Raw genomic sequence first — 22,628 nt, 5'->3', positions numbered from 1 at the left:
AGCTTGTGTTCTTGTATCAGACCTGTCCGTATTCCAGGACCTGTGCTCCTGCCAATGTACCTGTACCAGTTTTGACTGTGTTACTGAAGTCTTCTCCTTTGTCCCAGTACCAGCCTGTATCCTCTCCTCAGTCCGGTATCTTGCCTGAGTCTAGTAACTTGCCTGAGTCTGGTGTCCTGCCTGAGTTTGGCATGTCCTGCATCCAGCATATCCAGAGACCGGCATATCCAGAGACCGACATATCCAGAAACCGGCATATTCAGAGAGTTCTATGTCTTCTGTCTGGTGCCAGTGTACCTGTTCCAGTACTGTCTGTGTTCCTGTGTCTCCACTGCCTGAGTCCTAGTACCCATCCTGTCTGTGGTTCAATTCCTGTCTTGCTGTCATCTAGGACTTCTCAGCTACCAGTAGTGCCATACACTGCTCTTGGAGTGATAGCTGGAGTCTACTGGCAGCCAAGCCGAACCTCACCTTGAGAGGCTCTGGTGAATACTTGGTAGGTGCTTAGTTACACATCCATTATGTTAGGGTATGCCCGGCTCCTCCTGTGGTCCAGAAGATCACTTATATCATTCAATATGAATCGGTGCGAAGTGTAACAGGACAGTTGCTTTCAACAGTGCAGGAAGTGGTGCTGCTGCTAGTGGCTCCCATATATTTTACGTGATATAAGTTTTTTTCTATCATGCTACCATTTCTCTTGTCAGTGCCACACTCTGGTTTAACATTGTGTACATGAGTATAACATTTAATTTATTTATTTACAAAACTTTGTAAGCACTTTTAGCCAAACCAGGAAAAATATGAAATCAACCAGAAATGTTAGGCAGGGTTTATGTTACAGCCAAAAACAATATTTCAAAAATAGTCTGCCAGCAATATTGGTGTGGCATACCAGTGTCTCAAAATTGACAATTTAAACAAGTGTGAAAACCAGACCAGCACATGTCGATTCACTATAATAGTTTATTTGCAAATTTTGTTTTAAAGGACATTAATTCCTAATGGCCAAAAGGTACAATGTAAAAACAAATGCCAGGATCTAGATCCATGCTGCAAAAGTCTACAGTATCGTTGTGTGCTGGTGTATACTGTTTTCAGAGTGGAATATTAAAATAGATATGCAAAAATTAAAACGTATAAACTTTTTTCCAATTTTTGTTCATTTCTGAGTATAAATATTTTATGTTTTAACCCACACACCCCACCCAGAGACAAATATTGCCTAACTGTAAAAAACTAGGTCGAAACATGCGTGTACACATGAAAAGTTAGTTGTGGCAACAGGCAGCAGTATTGTTGTGGGTCGTACGCTTGTTAAATATGACATGTAAAAACCTTAACCTCTCTTTTTATGTTTTTTTTTACATTTTTTACTATTTCCCCATTTAACAAAAATGCAATTAAAGTTAAATAACCCTAAAATGCTATGTTGTGAAGAAGCTATATGTAGGTTCACGACCAAAAATGAACATGTGGCAACAACATGCAGTGTGGTAATGGGGTGTATGGTTGTTAAATTGGACAGTTAAAAAATGTAATCAAAAACTAAAATGTGACCTTTCTTTAAAAGAAACACATAATAAGTAAGGCAATGTGCATCATAAAATGGGGCAAAAAATGCAATGCAGATTCACATCCCAAACGCAACAGTCCATATTATTTAGGTGGTGGATGTTGGGGTCTAATTTTGGACTGTTACAACAACAAAGCGCACAAAAATATATATATTTTTACAATGCACATACGTTGAGGCTTAAGGGGGCTTTACACGCTGCGACATCGCTAATGCAAACTCGTTGGGGTCACGGAATTTGTGACGCACATCCGGTTGCATTAGCGATTCCATTGCGTGTGACACCTATGAGCTATTTTGCATCGTTGCAAAAACGTGCAAAATCGCTCATCGGTGACATGGGGGTCCATTCTCAAATATCGTTACTGCTGCAGTAACGAAGTTGCTCCTCGTTGCTGCGGCAGCACACATCGCTCCGTGTGACACCGCAGGAACGAGGAACCTCACCTTACCTGCCTCCCGGCCACTATGCAGAAGGAAGGAGGTGGGCGGGATGTTACGTCCCGCTCATCTCCGCCCCTCTGCTTCTATTGGGCAGCCGCTTGGTGACGTCACTGTGACGCCGCACGGACCGCCCCCTTAAAAAGGAGGCGGTTCACTGGTCACAGCGACGTCGCCGGGCAGGTAAGTATGTGTGACGGGTCTGGGCGATGTTGTGCGGCACGGGCAGCGATTTGCCCGTGTTGCACAACAGATGGGGGCGGGTACCGACGCTGGCGATATCGGGACCGATATCGCAGTGTGTAAAGCCCGCTTTAGACCGTGGTATTTAAATTTCTGGATTATGAAGATTTTTCTTTAGGATGTAAAAATATAAAAATATGGCTTGCACATCTTATAATGCATGAAGCACACTTTCAGTGATGCAGCCTTGGATTCAAGATATTGTTTTAGTATAAAACAAAAATAGTACTGATGGGTTTAATTCTGCCTTCCTTGTTTGCAGTTTGTGAAGAAGAAAAAAGTCCACTATTATGGTGCTGTTACTGTAGTATTTTTCAAATCAATTAATTCAGTCACACAATGACTATAGAGGTACAGTACTTCCCTATATATCAATATACAGTGGGTACGGAAAGTATTCAGACCTCTTTAAATTTTTCACTCTGTTTCATTGCAGCCATTTGGTAAATTCAAAAAAGTTAATTTTTTTCTCATTAGAGTTACCTGACGGAAGCCTCTCCTCAGTGCAAGACATATGAAAGCTCACATAGAGTTTGCAAAAAAACATAAGAAGGACTCCCAGACTATGAAAAATAAGATTCTCTGGTCTGATGAGATGAAGATAGAACTATTTGGTGATAATTCTAAGCGGTATGTTTGGAGAAAACCAGGCACTGCTCATCACCTGCTCAATATAATCCCAACAGTGAAACATGGTGGTGGCAACATCATGCTACGGCATGTTTTTTAGCTGCAGGGACAGGATGACTGGTTGCAATTGAAGGAAAGATGAATGTGGCCAAGTACAGCGATATCCTGGGAGAGAACCTTTTCTAGAGTGCTCTGGACCTCAGACTTGGCTGAAGCTTCACCTTTCAACAAGACAATGACCCTAAGCACACAGCTAATATAACAAAGGAGGGGCTTCAGAACAACTCTGACTATTCTTCACTGGCCCACCAGATCCCTGACATAAACCCAATTGAGCATCTCTGGAGAGACCTGAAAATGGCTGTCCACCAATGTTCACCATCCAACCTGACAGAATTGGAGAGGATCTGCAAGGAAGAATGGCAGAGGATGACCAAATCCAGGTGTGAAAAACTTGTTGCATCATTCCCAAGAAAACTCATGGCTGTACCAGCTCAAAAAGGTGCTTCTACTCGATACTGAGCAAAGGGGATGAATACTTATGACCATGTGATATTTCCGTTTTTCTCGTTTCATAAATTTGCAAAAATTTCTACATTTCAGGTTTTTTTCTGTCAAGATGGGATGCAGAGTGTGCATTAATGAGAAAAAAAAATGAACTTTTTTGAATTTAGCAAATGACTGCAATGAAACAAAGAATGAAAAGTTTAAAGGAGTCTGAATACTTTCCGTACCCACTGTATACCAAATCCATGGGATATAAGAATAATCACTAGGTTACAAAGAGATTCATGCAAGGGATAAGGATAAAATAATATCTTTATTAAATCACATACATAAAAAAGGAAAAATTAAAAGAGAAAAACTAATATGAGGGAACATATAAATAGCCTGGAGAACTAAGAGGAGAAAAGATTTAAAGGGGTATTCACATCTCCAAGATCCTATCCCAATATGTAGTAGGTGTAATAATAATAATCGCAAATACCTATAATTAGAAATGTAGTATAGTTCTCCTGATTAGCTATGTTGCTTACCTCATGTGCATGACCTTACAGTAGCTAAAGTATCCATGATTACGTCATATAGTTCGTAACAGTTAGTTGATAGTGGCCGTAACCATGGATACCTAAGCTACTGTAATGCCCTGCACATGATGTAAGCAACACAGCTAATCAAAAGAACTAAACTACATTTCTAATTGGAGTTATTTGCTAATATTATTATTACACCTACTACATATTGGGATATGAGCTCGGAGATGGGAATACCCTTTTAAGCTACAGTCTGCACACTGTCAGGATCCACAAGTCTACAGTTACATCGCATGACTGCAGACTCGAGCCCCATACCCGGACAACTCCTTTAATACTACACAGGTTCATAGCTTCTAGAAACAATTACATTGAAAAAGCTCAGTAAATGTTTATGTAAATTAACTGTCAGGAAGTGGTAAAGCAGCTCTGCTTGACCCCACATATAGAAGATCACTAGTGAGGAGCGAGCACTACCATGCTCGGGTGCTTGGTACTCTTAACAAGCAGTTAATGCTCAGATGGGCCCGACTCTAGTACCCGAGTATAATGGAAGTCAATGGGGAAATCTTCTGGAAAAATGCTCAAGTTCCCTATTGATTCTCATGACAGTGTATGGCCCTTTTTTGGTCACTCACCATAATTCATTGTCACCCCTTATACTATATAAATGACCACTTTACACCTTCTTTGAATAAATTTGGCCACAATGGCCATTCTAGTAACACGAATTAACATAACAATATAAATAACTGCAAAATTGGGGGGAGGTCCTTGAAGCTACCAGATTTGGCACTTATCACTGAAATACTAGGTATATCTATTTTACCTTCAGCCATGAACCCTAGCTCAAGGGCACCATCTATATATATAATTGCCTTATTCTGTCTGTCTGTCTGTCTTGCTCCAAAATGAGTCATTACAGTGACAACCGTCGCATTGGCCGCTCGGCTCAGCCCGGCCTGTCCCCCACACACATTGGTTGCTCGGCTTGGCCCGGCCACGCCCCCCGCACACTGTGCCTGCTCGGCCATGCCCCCCACACACTGTGCCCGATTGGCCACTCCCCCACACACTGTGCCTGCTCAGACACGCCCCCCACACACTGTGCCTGCTCGGCCATGCCCCCCATACACTGTGCCTGCTTGGCCACGCCCTCCACACACTGTGCCCGCTCAGCCACGCCCCCCACTGTGCCCACTCGGCCACGCCCCCCACACTGTGCCCGCTTGGCCACGCTCCCACACACTGTGCCCGCTCGGCCACGCCCCCCCACTGTGCCCGCCCGGCCACCCCCCCCACACTGTGCCTGCTCGGCCATGCCCCCACACACTGTGCCCGCTCGGACACGCCCCCCACACACTGTGCCCGCTCGGCCACGCCGCCCACTCACTGTGCCCACTCAGCCACGCCCCCCACACACTGTGCCTGCTCGGACACACCTCCCACACACATTGGGCACCTATACACCTCCCCTACAGGACTACTCCACCTATTAGACACCTCCCCCCAGGACTACTCCACCTATTAGACACCTCCGCCCCAGGACTACTCCACCTTTTAGACACCTCCCCCCAGGACTACTCCACCTATTATACTCCACCCCCCGGAATACTCCTCCTATTAGACTCCTCCCCCCAGGACTACTCCTACTATTAGACTCCTATCCCCCCAGGACTACTCCTCCTATTAGACTCCTCTCCCCGCAGGACTACTCCTCCTATTATCCTCCTCTCCCCCCAGGACTACTCCTTCAATTATCCTCCTCTCCCCCCAGGACTACTCCTCCTATTATCCTCCTCTCCTCCCAGGACTACTCCTCCTATTATACTCCTCACCTCCAGGACTACTCCTCCTATTATACTTCTCACACCCCAGGACTACTCCTCCTATTATACTCTTCTCCCCTCTCCCCCCAGGACTACTCCTCCTATTATACTCCTCACCTCCAGGACTACTCCTCCTATTATACTCCTCTCCCCCCAGGTCTACTCCTTCTATTATACTCCTCTCCCCCCAGGACTACTCCTTCTATTATCCTCATCTCCCCCCAGGACTACTCCGCCTATTATCCTCCTCTCCCCCCAGGACTACTCCTCCTATTAGACTCCTCTCCCCCCAGGACTACTCCTCCTATTATACTCCTCTCCCCCCAGGACTACTCCTCCTATTATACTCCTCACCTCCAGGACTACTCCTCCTATTATTCTCCTCTCCCCCCAGGACTACTCCTCCTATTATCCTTCTCTCTCCCCAGGACTACTCCTTCTATTATACTCCTCTCCCCCCAGGACTACTCCTCCTATTGTACTCCTCTCTACCCAGAACTACTCTTCCTATTATACTCCTCTCTCCCCAGGACTGCTCCTCCAAACACTGCACAAAACATACCTCCCCAAAAACACACACACACCCACACAAACCGCGCAACACACACAGCACCACACACACACACAATGCTGCAGAGACACAGCGCTCCACAAACAATGCAACACACACAACGCAACACACAAACAATACCGCTCTCACACACCCCCACACCCAGAAAACACCCAGAACATTTACAGCACCCTACACAAATACTTGCCAACTACACACAACAACATCTGCCCCCCCTGGTGTGGACATCAAACCTGGAGGGTGGTGACAAGGTTTTTAGTTTGACTGATGTCACCTAATCGGGAGGGGGTGTGGTGTTGTGTGTGACTACCTGGGACGACCTGACTAGTCCATGGCGTCACATTCCCCCTTGGTTTAATGCAGACCGTCCGCGGGCTGCACGTCCATCACCGGTTTATTTTTGTTTCTGAAAAATAGAAAAACGGGAATATAGTACAAGTATACTAACATTTGTACAAACCTTTCAACACTTTTACTTTTTTAGATCTTCCCATACGGGAGGCACATAGTTGAACGTTACGAATATAAAACATTTTCATTAATACGGGAACCGGGTCCTCCAGTCACCCACCCAAACTACCTAGCCTTGATGCTGCCCCTAAGAAGGTGGCAGCACCCCTTTTCCCCAGTCCAGGAACAGGCCCAGGTGTGTTTAATGGGATGGGTTCAGGTTTCACAGTCCTTTCAGAGGCCTCACGTCCAGGGGACCCCTGACTCGGAGGATGGCCACCTGTTGTAGTGGTGGCGGGTCTTGGCCAACAGCTTCCCGCAGGCCCATCCTCCAGTCTGCCTCTCCGGAGGCGGTGAAACCGGATGGCCGGTTAAGTGAAGGGTTATTTACATGCCCAATAGTTTTTAGGTGGCCTGCCAGTTCTCGGCCTTGTCTTTAAGTAAAAACAGGGGCAGTAGGGTCCTCTGTCACATGGGCAGCTGGGTTCCGCTGCCTTTAACTTTCTTCATCCTCCTCGTATTCAGCCTCAATGGTCACTCCAAGGCTGTACGGCGGGGGAGAGGACTGGGGCCGCTCCGGGGCACTGCGACCCTCTCTCAGGCAGACATCCAGGGCAAACTAGCCCCACTCCCCACAATGGCGGGTATACTGGACCAAGTCGCCGGGTAGCAGGTCACGATCCGGGTTACCATAAGGTAGGTGCGGGTTTACATCTCTGCAGGGGAGGAACACTTCAGCCTCCAGGCCGGGCTCATAAATGAACCCCCATCCGCGGTCACGTTCAAACCTCCGGACCTGGCCCTGGTACTTGTGGCCTCGCACCCGGTAGGTGGCACTCCGCAGGTTGTCCTTCTCCCGGATCGTGCGGGCGAGGATTTCAGCTTTCCTTCTTTCGCTGGCCTCAATCTCCCGGGCCGTCTGGTTTGGCCGACGCTCCTAATACGGGGTGTCTGCATGCCCGGGGTCTCTACTGGTGGGGGTCTGGCCCAGCTGGAACTCCCCGGTGGCGGCCATGACCATCACCCTCTGGGGGGAACCCCGCTGCGTCACGGCCGGCTCTGCTGCCTTGCAGCGGCCTCCCCTCGGGACCTCAGCCAAGGCCCTAGACCTGGGAACAGCCTGCCTCACCTTCGGGGCCTTCTTCCGGGTGACGCTCTCCCCTTCGGCCGGGCGGACTGCCGGGGCCTCTCTGGGCGTCGCCTTCGCAGGGACTGGCGGGATCACGTCCGGGACGGGCACCTTCCATGGCAATGGGGTTGGTGCGAGCCGGGTATATGGCCGTCCGCGAGCCGCATCTACAGGCGGGTCCAATGGGCAGTTGGGGCGGGTTCCACCGCTGGTGTTGGGGGCGGCGGACCGAGCGGGAGGGCAGCCGCAGCTGGAACGGGCTGTGGAGGAGGCGACAGGGGATGCGGGGGCAGACCGGGTCCCTCAGCCGCAGTGACCGGTCCCTCCAGGACATAGGGGCGTGGGTCGCCCACTCGCTCCTCCAAATTTGCCTCCATCTCGCGTGCCCGCACAGCCAAAGCTAGCTCCCCCATCTCAGTTGCCCACTGCTCCATTAAGTACCTCACTTGTACTTGTAGGCGGCAGCACATCAGAGTTGTCCGGGCTTCCACCCTCGCCACTGTTCCGGGCGCGGGTTCCGGGAACTCAGGCTTCTCAACCGGGGCGGACATGTTGCACTCTCAGGATCCAGGAGCACAACGGGTGGCTGAGTCCTGGCGTCCCTGCCCTTTATCTCCTCAGTCACATGAGGCTGGATCTTCACCCGCCCCCCTTGGTCTTTTCCGAGCACTTCACTTGCTTTTTGCTCTGCTCTGCTCTCGGGGGGTGGGGCCTCGCTTTCGCGCCCTTTCTGTTCAGGGAAGACGGCTCTGGCGGGAACTTTTCGCTCCCAAGATGGCGGATTCTCCAATTTTTCAGCAGGACGCCGCTGGCGATAATTTCAAGGCGCACTTCCACAGGTAAGTGGACAGTTCTATCCTGTTCGTGACGCCAGAAGAGTCGATGTGTACTGCCCCGCGGGCTCGGCTGCGACCGCTGAGCCGCTTGGATCCATGCTCGTACTGCGGGTGGTGGCTCGAGCCTCTCACGGACCCGGGGTTCACGTCGCTCTGCAAAGGAGTTGGCGCTACACGCGGGGACTTGGGTGAGGAGTTCCACAGCTGGGGCCACGGTTGTTTGGTTTGGATTGTAAGTTCGTGACGCCACCCACGGGTTGTGGTGAATGGATGGACAGCACCGCTGCCATTAACTAGGCCTCCCGGGGACAGTGTTGTGCAGCTTGGTGTTGACCCCTCCGTGGGTAGGAGAGTGATGGTCCCGTGGGAGGTGCTGAGGCGGGGGAGCGGGTTGGACGCTGGTGCGGTGCAGCGCAGTGCACGGCCCGAAGGCACTGGTGTACTCACTCTGACACAATACGCTCAAGTCTCTGGTAAACCAAAAGGAGTGATGAACGGGGCCCGCAGCCGGCTGCAGCTTCTCCCGGTATAGGTTGGTGGTTTCCGCCTTTCTCCTGCACCTCTGTGTGTAAATGTTTGACTCCTATGCCTAGTCACCGGTAGTCCACTACCCGACTTGTATATACCATAGGAGCCCGTTTGCCTGCAGACGCTGGCCCTTTGGGTCTCTATGCCTTGGCGATGGCTTTACCCTGTATGGTTGGGCTGTTGTCTTCTAACGGGTCTTGTGTGGGATAGGTCCTTAAGTCCAGTCCGCAATCAGTTGATTTGACTCGGCCCTGTCGGTTCGGGGCTTCGTCTGGGTCTGAGTACCCCTCCTGGTGCTCCGGTTTCCAATTGGTTCCCCGGTTCAGTACCGGCGGGCCACCGCCCGACCCCGGTCCCTACGGTTCCACCAGCTGTAATCCCAGCTCCTGCAGGCGGCCAACACCATCTGCCTCCTTGCCAAAGGTGACTGGGCTCCGACCCAGCCACCGGAGTAGTCTATGGCAGACCTGGGTGCAGGTCTGCCCTTGGACTCAACCTCCCTCCTTCACCGTCAAAATTACTTTGCACTGTCAACTTGAACTTGTGTCTATGTTTTCCCGTCTCCAGGCCTGTGAACTCCTCGGTGGGTGGAGCCAACCGCCTGGCTCCGCTCCCCTGGTGTGGACATCAAACCTGGAGGGTGGTGACAAGGTTTTTAGTTTGACTGATGTCACCTAATCGGGAGGGGGTGTTGTGTTGTGTGTGACTACCTGGGAGACCTGACTAGTCCAGGGCATCACAATCGCTCATCACTAAAGACCACATCTCTGTTTGCTGGATCCCTAGATGGCAGTGATAATAAATGCCCATGACTGCATATAAAACTGCATATAAAAGTCTCCATTTTTTGTTTTGTAAGGAGTTAATCAAAACAGCATTTTGTTCGCCCAATGTGGTTTACAGGCATGGAAACTTTTCAAGTATATGATCACATTTCTGCTTTGTAACTGGGGCTCGGCACATGAAAGCACATGCTGAAGCTATTTCAGGCAGAGGATAGAGGAAGATGCCACTTCCGTCTTACAGTATGAAAGCATTTAATAAAATAATTAGTAAATCCTAAGCTTTTTATCCTGCAATTCTTAAAAGCATAAAAATATATTTTCTGACTGAAGTGACAAAAGTCATGTAAAAATTATATAGATGGGGCAGGCCTTGCGTGAACTTGGGTTACAAGGGCCATGTATGTCAAATATGAGGTTAATTTATTTTGCAAGCAATGTAAGGGAAGTGATTGTGAGGAAATGCAGACATAGAATATACAGTGAGAAACATTTTTATAAAAAGCCCTATTCATTATTGCATCTGCACCTTTGTCTAGTTTTGTGTTTTTCACCAGTTTTCATTTATTCCCTAATTTTCTTTTAATTTGCACCTTTTTAAAGGCTACATTACATGTGAATACCTTTATTTTTTATGTTTATGATTTCTATTTTGGACAGGCTTTGAGGTTTTCATATACTTTTGGCTTTTTTTGGACAATTGCAACTTTTAAAATATTAGCAAATTTTGGCCAATGCCAGGGCCCAGTTCCAGACGCCATTCGCTATGCACTGAGCGGTGACTGAAGAAGCCCCGGCTGAGCCTCTCTGTCAGAGGATGCTGGGAGGAATAAAGTCAATTTCCTCCTGGCAGCGGGGACCTCGTGGGCGGCCATGTGGTTTCAGAATGCTTTTAACCTGCATCTTAACCCCCTTATTTGCAGATTTATAGCGTATTGTTTACATGACAGATTCCCTTTAAGTCTTAGCATTCAAAGAAATAATGAAATCCTTGCACTGCGTAGCATACATAGTTTACATAGCAAAAGGGAAAGCACATGCAAACCATGTCTTGTATTTTAGAATCTTGTTAAGAACCTGAATGTAGTAAATGCTGTTGTGTAGGATGATGTGGTAAATGAAGAAACCCCGGAAGCTCCAGTGTATGCAATAGTTCAGAAGATAATAGTAAGATGCCAGTTGTCATAGTTTTCTTCTTCCTCTGATGAAATATAATGCTCATAACAAAATTCTGATCACTGATGATAATACAAGTGTTCTTCTTGTGCTCTATATATTATTCTGATGAGCACATCATCCTGCATCATTGCATGCCCTGCTGTATATTTTACACATTCCATTTACATGAGACTCCCTTAACCTGTATCCTACAGACTCATTTTTGGGTCACCACAATTGAAGCGCATAGCAATGGAGAGTGTGAGCCATGATTCAGCTTTGTAGGGCAAGCAGGGGTCAAGGAAAGAGTAACTAGTTTAGAGTAGCCTTTTTATGGGGTCAAACGTTTAATGGTTGGAAAATGGGGGGGTTGGCAGATAGAGAGGGGTATATATAGTCGGGTAAGGGGTGTGAACTGCAAATGGCAGGTAGGCACTACTGGAAATGGTACCTGTCTATTCCTGACCTTCTCCTGAGAACCCGACATCAGTATGGCATTAAAAGAAGAGATACTGGAGCAGCTGAGTGCTGTTGCCAGCAGCACAGATGGAGCAGCTGTTCGGGGGAAGATGCAGGAGATCCTGAGAGGTCTGGTTGTTGGGGTTGAGGCTGTGTTAACCTCAACCCAGTGCACGCGCAGGGCCAGACCACTGGAGCAACTTTCACCAGACATGGCTCCTTGGTGGAGAAAAATCCACTCTGGGGACCTTTCTCGTCGTGCCCTGCCTTAATCTGCTAGGAGAGATGTGAACTTGGCATGCAAGCCCACATAAAAGGCAGGGTGATGACTCATGAGGTACATAGCATGTCATTAGTTGTAAAGGGGTTAGGGGTTAAGCTTTCGGAAGAATTGGGAGTAAAGGCCGCTTTACAGGCTGCGACATCGCTCAAGAGATCTCGTTGGGATCACGGAATTTATGAAGCACATCAGGTCGCTTTAGCGATGCCGTTGCGTGTGACACCTTTGAGCGATTTTGCATCGTTGCAAAAACGTGCAAAATCCCTCATCGGTGATATGGGGGTCCATTCTCTAATATCGTTGCTGCAGCAGTAACAAAGTTGTTCCTCGTCCCTGCGGCAGCACACATCGGTACGTGTGACACCGCAGGAACGAGGAACCTCACCTTACCTGCCTCCCGCCCGCAATGAGGAAGGAAGGAGGTGGGCGGGATGTTTGTTCCGCTCATCTCTGCCCCTCCACTTCTATTGGGCGGCGGTTCAGTGACGCCGCTGTGACGTCGTTGTGACGCTGAACGAACCGCCCCCTTAGAAAGGAGGGGCGGTTCGCCGGTCACAGCGACGTCGCAGGGCAGGTAAGTAGTGTGACGGGTCTGGGCGATGTTGTTCTCCACGGGCAGCGATTTGCCCATGTCGCACAACCGATGGGGGCGTGTACCCACGCTAACGATATCGGTCACGATATCGCAGCGTGTAAAGCGGCCTTTAGGCTTCAGCGTGTGTGCTACTTTAAGGAGACGCTTTTTCAATGAGTTTTTTCATGGTCTTTTTTTGGAGCCATAAGGGTTAAGACGGGAAAGGGAAGAGGTTATGTTGGGAGCCTTGAAAGAGTCCTTGATGTGCTCTGTGGAGTGTTTTAAAAAATGATTTGGGTTTAGGGGTGACAGTAACCTGTCTACTAGGGGTGCACCAGATTCCAGGGTTCTCATGAACCCTTCAATGGTAGGCCCTGACCAAACAATTAGCATTCACCGAATGAGCTCAGGATCTCTCCTTCCAATGCATGACATACTGGCGGGAATTACGGACTTTCCAAGAATCAACAATTCTTTGTACCTTGAACTCTACACTGTCGTTGATGGAAACCGGAGGAGACGGGTAAAAGGTAGACAACACAGAAGGAGCAAACTCCTTTAGCAGAGATTTATGGAAAATATTTGGGTTGTGAAAATACGGAGGAAGTTTTAGTCTAAAGGTCACTGGATTAACTGGATTGAAAATTTCATATGGGCCAATAAATTTAGACCCCCAACTTCGTCAACGGCACTTTCAGCTTAATATTTTTGGAAGATATCTAAACCTTATCTCCTACTTTGAAGACGGGACCTGCTGAACGCTTCCTACCCGCCTTCTATACTTGATGAAGTTTCCTTTTTTCTTTAATTGTGTAGCAATGAGAATTCATCTTTGTTCTAAGCTTTTATCCTGTCTCCCCTACATAAAGACCCCCAGTCAGACATTTGGAATATATAGTTAAGTACAACACATTAGTTGTGGTGCAGCTGAAGGTACCTGGGATCTTTTAGTTCTGAAGAGAGCTGGGTTCATTATCATTATAAATGGACAGGTTTTACTTTTTATGGTAACAGGGAAACATTGCTGTTGCTTTTTGAGAGGACAGGGAGCATTTGACAATGATGCTTATTAGCTTCTTCTGATTTCAGGGGTCAGTCTCTCCATGCGATGTCTTCTCTCAGTATCTTCATAGCTCCGTAGGCTCCTTCTCCTCGGGGGTGGGGCCAAATGTCTTCTTTGCACATACTTACAGTATATAAATAAACAATTCTGTTATTCTCTAATCTATTTGGGAATTCAAACTCTGTCTTTGCAAGCAGCAGCTAAAGCTGTAAAACACAGCCTACATGGAACAGCATTCGAGAATTTTAAATACGTAGAGCTGTACTTTAGTGAAAATGGAAATAGATTATACTGATACATAGAGATACATTTCTACTTAGCAATCTATTCTAGAGGTGACGAAAGAATCAAATATAAATCAGCAAATAACAAAACTGTGTCCTTGTCATTGTAACTGCAGTTGCATTTTTAAGTGCAGAATGAACTATAAAAACTACGTAAAAAACGTGGCTTCACATCTACACCAAAAATGTATCAAATAATGTAGAAAAAGCATAAATTGCAGCAAGTATGCATTTATTAGGGAAGAACGTCATTATGCAGTTTGGTGGCGACACCTGCAGAAAACAAAAAACACAATATTTATGCAACACGGCCTTGCAGACCCAAAAAGCAAGTCCTCAGATAACGAACATTACATAAAAATGAGAAAGTTCTGACTGCTACAACTATGAATAAATGAACAAAAAATAATTAGAGATGCGCATGATGAACAAATGACATTGCACTAGCCCTGGATAATCGAAAGCTGCGTTGGGGAAGGTTTGGCATTCGTAGGCCTCCAATTCAGCCACCAGGTACCACTGTGCATTATACTGAACCAGAGACCCATAAATCAATAATCAAAGCAAAGTACTGTAATACACAGGTGCAGGGAAAGGTCAAAGAACACGCATGCCTGCTCATTACAGTACTTTGCTCTGCCCTCAGCAGGCAGATAGAAATACATGAGTGGATGATGTAAGAGGCATCATCCACATAAAGCAGGGAAAGAGGACAGCGATCGTAAGAAGATAGGAGGCGCCAGCTTGAGACCAACAACGCCCATCGTACTGGATAATAGAATCTGCTTTTAATGTTATACAGATCAGATTGGGCACTTATATACAGCATTCTAAAATGCTGTATATATGGGCTTAATGGTGCTATATTTACATACAGTGAAGGCATCCAGTGCCAGGGACAGCAAAACAACCCCAAAGCATCTTTGAACCTCCATCATATTTGACTGTAGGTACTGTGTTGTTTTCTTTGTAGGCCTCATTCCTTTTTTGGTAAACAGTAGAATGATGTGCTTTATCAATAAGCACTATAATGATCTCATCTGCTCATGAAACTGTTACAACTGAACCCTAATAAATTAGGGGAGATATAAAACCAGAAATCACCAGGTCCCAAAACATGCCATTTCTTGTCTAGACCTAACCATGAATTTTCCCTGCCAGACAGCAAAAGTTGGTACCCAATGATCACAATAAGGCACCCCTCTCGTTGATGGCTTATCCTGAGAGTCCTTAACCGCACCATAAGCTATAGACCAAGTGTAACACAAAAACAACAATAAAGTGCAAACAGGCAACATGAAGAGCAAGTAGGCAGAGGGTGAGACACCAGGCTAGGTGTACAGTTGTACTAGTTGTACAGGAATTATGGAATACAAGAAACCAAAAAGAAATACCTAATTTTCTGGAACAATTTCAAGGGTGCCAATGTGACGCCCTGGACTAGTCAAGTTGTCACAGGGTTCTGCACAATATTTCTCTCCCTATGCAGGGCTCAACCCTCCATGGTTCTGGGTCCCCACCTTGCTGTACTGCCTCCACAGCATCCACAAATCCTAGTTACACCTCACACCACACCAGTGGGCTGCTAAGCTGGAAAAAAGCCGCCCACCTAGGGGCCAGGCAGGGAGGTGGGAGGTGACAAGTCAGTTGAGTGGTAGCCCTTGAGCTGTGAGGAGCTTGGAGGTGGCTGGGAGTTGTAGCTCCCAGAGGAGAAACAGACTAGGTCACAGACGGTGGTATGGACCAGGAGAGACGGAGACCCGGTGGCGGGAGATTGGGACTAAGTGCTTGGCTAGTCTTGGAGGATAGACAGCAGCCACAGTTCAATAGCCGGGCTGGGACAGGAGGCACGTCGGGGTACATGGACCCTAGGTCAGGGAGAAGCTTCAAGCAACCCGGCAAATACCCTGTGGAGGACAGGGCCTAGATGGACTGTTCCCACGAAGCTCAGAGATCGGGGGCACTAGTGCAACGAGGGGGATAGGACTTTCCAAGCAAAGCAGCCCACTGAAATCCCAAGCGTGAGCTCCTGAGAGCACGCTCCTCTGCTACTCTTAACAGGGAGCAGGGCCTGGAAAGCTCTAAGCTGACGGGCCAACTGAACACTTTAAAATACGGTGCCAGGAGACATACCACAGACCACCAGGCAGTACTGCAAGGAACGGGACCCGGACGAGCTCCCAAAGAGGGCAGCAGCACCCAGAGACTTGGTTTACTACATCTGCTTTCTTGCTGAGTGAGTACCTGATTACCCCGGCAACCAGCGAGCCTGCGCTCCCACTGCACCTCATACCACCATCCGGGGTCCCGGGGCCTTTCCCTCCCCGTGTTTAGTAACGTCATCTAGCTGCCTCACTCCATCACCCTGGGTACTCCCAATGGCAGCGGCGGTACTCCCAATTACCGCACACCATGGGTGGCGTCACGAACTATATATCTCCCCTGTAAATAGCCACCTTCTTCATTTGGGTGTGACCCTTAGCTCCCGGGTCCGGAGACCCTCGAGCCACAAGTAGTGACATCCGGATCTGAGCAGTTCGACCGCTGCTGGGGTGGTACACCAACACTTTCTGCTATGATTGTACACTGTGTGCAGACTTATTAGGCAAATTAGTATTTTGATCACATGATAATTTGTATACATGTTGTCCTACTCCAAGCTGTATAGGCTTGAGAGCCAACTATCAATTAAGTAAATAAGGTGATGTGCATCTCTGTAATGAGGAGGGGTGTGGTGTAATGACATCAACACCCTATATAAGGGGTGCATACTTATTAGGCAACTTCCTTTCCTTTGGCAAAATGGGTCAGAAGAGAGATTTGATGGGCTCTGAAAAGTACACAATTGTGAGATGTCTTGCAATTGCAATTGCAAAACATTTGAAGTGTGATCACCGAACAATCAAGCAAATAGCCAACAGGGTCGCAAGAAGCGTGTTGGGCACAAAAAAAGCAAAATAACTGGACATGAATTAAGGAAAATCAACCGTGAAGCTGCCAAGATGCAATTTGCCACCAGTTTGGCCATATTTCAGAGCTGCAATGTTACTGTAGTATCAAAAAGTGCAAGGTGTGCCATACTCAGGCACATGGCCAAGGTAAGGAAGGCTGAAAAACGACCACCTTTGAACAAGAAACATAAGATAAAATGTCAAGACTGGGCCAAGAAATATCTTAAGAATAATTTTTCAAAGGTTTTATGGACTGATGAAATGAGAATGACTCTTGATGGGCCAGATGGATGAGCCAGAGGCTGATCAGTAAAGGGCAGAGAGCTCAACTCCGACTCAGATGCCAGCAAAGTGGAGGTGGGGTACTTGTATGGGCTGGTATCATCAAAGATGAACTTGTGGGACCTTTTCGGATTGAGGATTGAGTGAAGCTCAACTCCCTGACCTACTGCCAGTTTCTGGAAGACAACTTCTTCAAGCAGTGGTACAGGAAGAAGTCGGCATCGTTCAAGAAAAACATGATTTTCATGCAGGACAAAGCTCCATCACATGCATCCAACTACTCCACAGCGTGGCTGGCCAGTAAAGGTCTAAAAGATGAAAAAATAATGACATGGCCCCCTTGTTCACCTGATCTGAACCCCATAGAGATCCTGTGGTTCCTCATAAAATGTAAGATCTACAAGGAGGGAAAACAGTACACCTCTCGGAACAGTGTCTGGGAGGCTGTGGTGGCTGCTGCACGCAATGTTGATCGTAAACAGATCAAGCAACTGACAGAATCTATGGATGGTAGGCTGTTGAGTGTCATCATAAAGAAAGGGGTTTTGTTTTTGCGCGTCACAAAATGTTTATTTCAAAATTTTATGCCGTTATATTGGTTTACCTTATGAAAATAAACAAGTGAGATGGGGATATATATGGTTTTTATTAAGTTGCCCAATTATTCTGCACACTAATAGTTACCTGCACAAACAGATATCCTCGTAAAATCTAAAAAAAAACCACTCCAACTTCCATAAATATTAAGCTTTGATATTTATGAGTCTTTTGGATTGATTGAGAACATAGTTGTTGATGAATAATAAAAATAAGCCACTAAAATACAACTTGCCTAATAAATCCCAGTGTACGGTATTTCATTTATTGTTTTTTTTTCTACATGTTAGATTATTTTTCTATCCTCCAGATTCATTGATTTTTTTTGTTAGTCTGATTAACTATAAAACAAAATATGTCTTGAGTAGAAAATTAGATATTTTGTGTTCTTCTTATGAAATCTGAATATTAAAAACTGTACTATGATAAATGTTAGTTATAATCATATAAAATAATGACATCTTTTTAACCATTCAACAGAATCTGAAACGACAATCGGCAAAATATAAGATGGATAACAGCTACACTACTAGGGCAGCAGAAAGACCAGAGAATTTTAAAAAGAATCGATATAAAGACATCTTTCCATGTAAGCCATACACCATTATTGTTCATTTTTGGATATTATGTTTGTAATGCAGAAATGTGATAAAAAAATGTACTAAAGATCATTTAAATAAGAGACTCTATTTTTTGTTGCTGTTCTGATAGGCCTGGTAATACTTTTTTATTAGATTAAAATCAAATTAAAGCAATAAAGACGAACAGAGGTAAAAGACAGCAAAAAGTATCCTCTTTAGGCTAGGGCCCCACTTTGCGTTCATCTACTTGCAGTTCTAAACGCACGTTTTGGGCTCAATTGATTTGACCAAAGTTGCCTTTTTCAGAACTTTAGCGCTGAAAACGCATGCGTATTTACCGCGTTTTAGATGCGTTTTCAGCGATTTTTACATGCTTTTCCACCTGCAATTTGATAGATGCGTTTTGAACATCATGACACTGGTAAATAAAGTTTAAATAGTCAAACTCAATGAAAAAATTGGAAAAAAGAAACAAATCTATATTTTTGTGAAAAATAATGAAAATAGATTAATTTAATGAAATTATAGCGGTAATATGATATTTAATGGAAAAATAGCAATAAATTATTAGAAATTCTTATTTTTAATTGTTGGATTATGTGTGTGTGTAAAGGGACATATGAAATCATTTTTTTTTGATGTCCAAAAAGCATGTGTTTTTGAAGTCCAAAACGCATGTTTTCTGCACTGGAAAAGCAGGTAAAACGCAGAAATTTGCTGGAATCTTGGTTTTTGCCATTTCTCATAGACTTCAGTGTTAGCAAAATGCACCCAAAATGGCAAAAACAATTGATATGTTGCTTCTTTGAACACATGGTTTTTGCCACAAAATATACAAATTAAACGCAGCGTTTTAAAACACAAAGTGCGATCTAGAAATCCCCATTTTCCATAGACTTTGCTCGGAAATGAAAACGCATGCCTTTTGGCATGAAAAAGGTGCTTCTCAAAACGGACCTAAAAAGCACCTAAAACGCAGGTGGAAACGCAAAGTGGGGCCCTAGCCTTAGGGGTACTTTGCACACTACGACATCGCAAGCCGATGCTGCGATGCCGAGCGCGATAGTCCCCGGCCCCGTCGCAGCTGCGATAACATTGTGATAGCTGCCGTAGCGAATATTATCGCTACGGCTGCTTCACATGCACTCACCTGCCGTGCGACGTCGCTCTGGCCGGCGAACCGCCTCCTTATTAAAGGGGCGGTTCGTGCGGCGTCACTGCAACGTCACACGGCAGGCGGCCAATAGGAGCGGAGGGGAGGAGATGAGCGGGATGTAAACATCCCGCCCACCTCCTTCCTTACGCATAGCCGACGGAAGCCGCGGTGATGCAGGTAGGAGATGTTCCTCGCTCCTGCGACTTCACACACAGCGATGTGTGCAGCCGCTGGAGCGAGGAACAGCATCGGACCGTTGCGTCAGCGTAATTATGGAATTCGCCGATGCTACACCGATGATACGATTACGACGCTTTTGCGCTCGTTAATCGTATCATCTAGGATTTACGCACTACGATGTCGAGAGCGACGCTGGAAGTGCGTCACTTTCGACATAGCGAAAGTGACGCACTAGTGTAGCGTTAGCGAAAACCATAATTACCTTGCTGTGACGGTCCGATGTTGTTCCTCGTTCTTGCGGCAGCACACATCGCTGTGTGTGAAGTCGCAGGAGTGAGGAACATCTCCTACCTGCGTCCCGGCCGGCTATGCGGAAGGAAGGAGGTGGGCGGGATGTTTACATCCTGCTCATCTCCGCCCCTCCGCTGCTATTGGCCGCCTATCGTGTGACGTGGCTATGACGCCGCACGACCCGCCCCCTTAATAAGGAGGCGGATCGCCGGCCAGACCGACGTCGCAGGACAGGTCAGTGCATGTGAAGCTGCGGTAGCGATAATGTTAGCTACGCCAGATATCACCATGATATCCCATCTGCGACGGGGGCGGCGACTATCGCACTCGGCATCGCAGCATCGGCTTTCAATGTTGCAGCGTGCAAAGTACCCCTTAGTCTTAAATGGAATGTGTCATCAGGAAATTATTAGTGTCTAGATGGTGGCCCGATTCTAACGCACAGGTATTCTAGAATTTATTGTGTAGTTAATGTATGATTTTTGACTAATAATGGAAGGAAGACACAGTATATTTTTGGTCAAAGATAAATTTTGTTGTTTAAAAATTGTGAATGTTTAACATGAAGATGTAACTGTATGTAACTAAATATTGTTGGGAACTAACTGCATTAACAGTATACTGTGTGATTTAGCAATATCATTGAAAAAATTCTTGTACACGATATTGCGTGTGAAAACCTTGTTCTTGTGTTGTAGTGTGATTTCTTCTTGAGGTTGTGTGTGATGTTCATGCTCGTGTGGTTGTTTGGTCTTCCTTTGTAGCATTGTGTTTCTTGTGACGTTGTTGTTGGCTTCTTCCTGCTGCTGGTTTGTTGTGTTGCTGGGTTGTGTTTCTTTTAGGAGCCGTTGTAAAGCCGGAAGGGTAAATGTTGTGTGTCGTAATCTGTGAAAGATACCCACATAGACAGTGGTAGCAAATGATCAAGAAGAGTCAAGGAAAGAAGTCAGGTCAGGGCAATGTCCCAGAGTATGTGGTCCCATCCTGTGATTGCTGCCATCCTGGTATGTGTCCCCATTGTGGTATAGGTAGGATTCTTGTGTATGCAGCATCCTGGTCTGTGTCCCATCCTGGTATAGTCTCCATCCTTGTATGGCCTTCATCCTGGTATGTGGGCTGATGCTTTGATGTGGCCCCATGCTGTTATGTGCCCCTATCGTGGTACAGCCACCATCCTGACATTTGCCCCATCCTGGTCTGTGTGCGCAATCTGGTGTAAGCAGCCTCCCGGTATAGGCACCATCCAGAATGTTTACTAAGGTGTCCCTTGTACCTGTCCGCTGGCTGCTCGCTCCTGGGTGGCGTCTGCTCCGCTTTTCCACTGTAGCCGGCGGTGAGTTGCAGGCTGTGGCGTTGGAAGGTGTGGGTTGGCCTGGTATATGGGCTGATGCTGTGATGTGGCCCCATGCTTTTATGTGCCCCATCGTGGTGTAGCCACCATCCTGACATGTGCCCCCATCGTGGTATAGGTAGGATCCTTGTGTATGCAGCATCCTGGTTTGTGTCCCATCCGGGTATAGTCTCCATCCTTGTATGGCCCCCATCCTGGTATGTGGGTTGATGCTGTATGTGACCCCATCCTGGTATGTGGCCCCATCATAGTATAGGCAGGATCCTTGTGTATGCAGCATCCTGGTCTGTGTCCCATCTGGGTATAGTCTCCATCCTTGTATGGCCCCCATCCTGGTATGTGGGTTGATGCTGGTATGCGGCCCCATCCTGGTATGTGGCCCCATCGTGGTATAGGCAGGATCCTTGTGTATGCAGCATCCTGGTCTGTGTCCCATCCTGGTATAGTCTCCATCCTTGTATGGCCGGCCCCTATCCTGGTATGTGGGTGTCTGTGTAGGGCAGTGTTTGTGTTGCACAGTGTGTGTGTATTGCGTTCTGTGTGTGTTGCGGTGCGTATGTGGGGCAATGTGTGTGTGTTGCGGGGGGGGGTGTTTTGTGCAGTGTATGTGTATTTGTCTATGTGCCGCGGTGTGTGTGTGGGGGCGTATGATTGTGGGGTGATGTGTGTGTGTGCGGTGGTGTTTGTGTGCGGATGTGTGTGTATGTGCGCCTGTGTGTGGTTGTGTGTGTGTGGGTGATTGTGTGTGTGTGTGGGGCGCGTTTAATATGAGCGTGGTTGTGTGTGTGCATGTGCGCGGCAGTGTGTGTGCATGGTGGTTGGTGTGTGCCGGTGTGTGTGTTTGTGTTGGGCTGTGGGGGAGTCGTGGTGTGTGTGTGTGTGTGTGTGTGTTTGGCTTCATTTCCCGCTGGCCATGAATAGTAATGATTGGCTCATGAGCACTCTGACATGCAGCTCTCACCCTAACCACAGATGAATGCAGGGGAAGCACATGGCTACTTAAATATTAACACTACAGTGACTGTTAAGTAGCCGCTCATGAATAGTAATGAGTAGCTCCTGAATAGTAATAAGCGACTTGTTAACATTCACAGCAGTGTTAATATTTAAGTAGCCATGTGCTTTCCCTGCATTTATCGTTGGTTAGTGGGAGAGCTGTATCCCGGAGTGCTTAGTTCCTAGTGCGCCGCAGCTGGGTCTCCTCCTGTCCCCGTCCCCCTATGTGTCTCTGTGGTGTGGGGAAGCCATGCGATGCCGCAGATTCATCTCCTCTGGTCCTTGTCACTCTGTGTCACGTCGGGTGTAGGGAGCTTCCATGGCGGTGTCCCTTGTACCTGTCCGCCGGCTGCGTCATAGTGTTGTCAGGGTTTTG

At 47.1% G+C, this 22,628-nt stretch overlaps 1 protein-coding gene across 1 annotated transcript in view; it reads left to right on the top strand.

The window, feature by feature from the left end:
• Positions 1-22,628, top strand: part of PTPN22 (protein tyrosine phosphatase non-receptor type 22) — a 202,840-nt gene that overhangs the window by 61,460 nt on the left and 118,752 nt on the right. The window contains exon 2 of the mRNA XM_075335601.1: positions 18,178-18,286. Coding sequence (XP_075191716.1) covers positions 18,178-18,286 — 109 coding nt within the window. The remainder of the gene's footprint in view (positions 1-18,177; positions 18,287-22,628) is intronic.

This window comes from Anomaloglossus baeobatrachus, chromosome 2, assembly GCF_048569485.1.
Source record: "Anomaloglossus baeobatrachus isolate aAnoBae1 chromosome 2, aAnoBae1.hap1, whole genome shotgun sequence".
Classification (NCBI taxonomy): Eukaryota; Metazoa; Chordata; class Amphibia; order Anura; family Aromobatidae; genus Anomaloglossus; species Anomaloglossus baeobatrachus.
This window is presented reverse-complemented; position numbering and strand designations above follow the sequence as displayed.